This window comes from Helianthus annuus, chromosome 17, assembly GCF_002127325.2.
Source record: "Helianthus annuus cultivar XRQ/B chromosome 17, HanXRQr2.0-SUNRISE, whole genome shotgun sequence".
NCBI lineage: Eukaryota > Viridiplantae > Streptophyta > Magnoliopsida > Asterales > Asteraceae > Helianthus > Helianthus annuus.
In genome coordinates, this window is record NC_035449.2 from 52,293,297 (window position 1) to 52,295,875 (window position 2,579).

A 2,579-nucleotide genomic window follows, 5' to 3' on the forward strand; every position below is an offset into this window, starting at 1 on the left:
TTTATTTGATAGAATGAGAATATTACCAATTTCTAGTATTTATTTCAAGCCTTTTTTTTTTTTTTTTTGGAAAGCAAACTTCATTAACCACAAAAAACAAGACGGTATCTCTATGCTAGAAATAAACCGTCACAACAAGAATTACATCAAATGAAATTTGAAGCCTTTATGTGTAATATAAATTAGGGAGAATGTTGCAAACATAATAAAAAGTACCTATTACTTTTTAGAATTGGATAATTATTTTGATAAATGTTAAAATCATAAGTATGTTGAGTTGAGTAATGATTTTACGATAGATTCACCAGATTGTGGATATGCCTGACTTTTCACAATAAATATCATGAGTTCCAGTCCCATAACTATGACTGATGAAGTGTCGCTGATATGTCAACAAGAGTGTGACAGACTTCGTTGCGACTTTCTCGGATCCTAGTATAGTTTTCTTGACGAGAACAAAATTCAATATAAAACAAATGACTTTCATTTTCCACAAACCGTTACAGAATTGAACCAGGATTCAATACAATCTAAAACACAATGTCATAATTAACAGAAAGCAAAGAAATGAAATGTGAGGAACAACCTAAAGACCCAAACTCATACATACAATACATATTTAAAAGTTTGATTTCGAAATCAAGACGAAATCAAGTATCCTGGATAATTTATTCACACTTGAAGCCATCTGGGGCTTTCTTGCCACAAACATTAAGAAGCAAGGTCAGAGCGACAGGCACATTCAGATCGTTCCCCAATACATTAGCTTTGATGGCAGTGCATAGGCAAACCGCAGCCTCGAGGTCAGCAAGGCCTTTGATGAGGTTGCAGCATGGTTTAGTTGGTGGTGAGCCAACTTCCACAGAAATCAAACCAAGCAAATTGGCACACACCCCAAGTTTCAAGGTGTCTTTAGGGCAGGTAGCCTTAGCCTCCGGCGCCGGTTTTGGGGCAGGGCTACCACAAGTCCCACAGCCACTCACCATGGCAAAAAAGAGCACATTGAGTGCTAGAAAGAAAACTAGTGAAGCATTGCTGTTTGAAGCCATCTCTATGTGAGAAAAGATAAGCCCTTTATGTTTAGGATGATTTGTGAATGTAGAGAATGGTTTGAAGGGTATATATAGGTGCAAAAGCTTGCGTTTTGGTCCAAATGTGCTGGCATCAAGAGGTACACATATATCAATATGCAAATGGCCATCAGAGGTACACATTAACATGCAAATATTGGCCACTGTCAATGTTTTATAACAATGTAGTAACTTATCATATCTTTTACTAGAGCTCCAATTATTGTAATATTCCTCTAAATACATTGCTAGGATTATTGTATTTATAAGTATAAGTTTGAGATAAACATCGATTATATATGATCATGATGATGAAGATATGAATGTAAATATTCAGTCTTAAATGTTTAATGCCGTTATACTTAATTACTTCCATGGATATCATGATGGTGTACAAGGAAAAAGTACAAAAACATAATAGTAGGGTGATCATCTTGTTTGTTGGATTGAAAAGAATAAAATGAATTATTGAATTCGTCCATGCACTAGCTGCCATGGTTCCTTTGTCTTATTTAACCACTAAAAAAGTGAAGTCTTTCCATATTAGAATCCGCTTCCTTGTAGTGAGAAGTACTCAGATTTTCGGTTTTCGAGCTTCTTTAGTTTAATTTCCGGACAAAAAGCATAGACACTATGAAATAAAGAATATCACTGGCCCGCATATCCAACGGTAATGATGGGTAATGGTGTTACCCACGGAAAAGCCTGTTAGATTTTAGTTAGTAAGTAATCTCATTTGTGACACGTTATGAAAGTTAATGACGGATCACTAATGGCCAGATTTATTGACGGATCACCAACAACTTTTGTAAAGTTGCCCAAACTGATAGTTTCCGACGGATAACCAACTTAAGGGTTTAGCAACGGATTTCTTTAGACTATAAAGACGACTTTTTGTTAATAACCGTCGGCTTGGTTAATTAGTTTTTTAATTAATAATATATTTTGGAGTTTCAAAAAAAATAACGATCTACAATATCTGAAAAACATAGATGTTGCCAATTTTAGGCTAACTTACACGACAACTACTACAAAGATCGGTTTTTAAACTTATACCCACAGATTGCCAATAGCATGAGTGTCGTCCATTCACCGAAAAAAATTGAAAAGCGTGTGCAAGAATCAAATCCTAATTCTTATCCTCGGTACACCAACAAATTGTTAGTGGGCATTGGTGGACAAATAATGTAAATTATAGCCAAAAATCTTGATCGTACCCTTTAAAAGTTTGGTTAAATTCACCGAGAAAATAAATCAGGGATCCACCACTGTTCGGGGTAGATTGTTCCTCCAAAAACAATGTAAATGTAGAGTTCCCTCCAAACATTTTTGTAAGTAGATGTCGGTTTAATCATGGAAGAAATTCTGTTGGTAATCCCCAACCTGCCAACATAATATCCGACTTTTTAACTTAAATCATATCATCATTTCTTGTGGTGTAATTGTTTCCGTCATAGATTCCCTCAGTAATTAGTAACTACAAACGGATGTTATCCATTGGTAACTTTA

General features: G+C 35.2%; 1 protein-coding gene across 1 annotated transcript; it reads right to left on the reverse strand.

Annotated features, from left to right (window-relative positions):
* Positions 1-461: 461 nt before the first annotated feature.
* On the reverse strand, positions 462-1,222 carry LOC110920852 (14 kDa proline-rich protein DC2.15). Its single transcript, XM_022165056.2, has one exon. The coding sequence runs from the start codon at positions 1,218-1,220 to the stop codon at positions 669-671; it is 552 nt and encodes a 183-aa protein (XP_022020748.2). The 5' UTR covers positions 1,221-1,222; the 3' UTR covers positions 462-668.
* Positions 1,223-2,579: the final 1,357 nt, after the last annotated feature.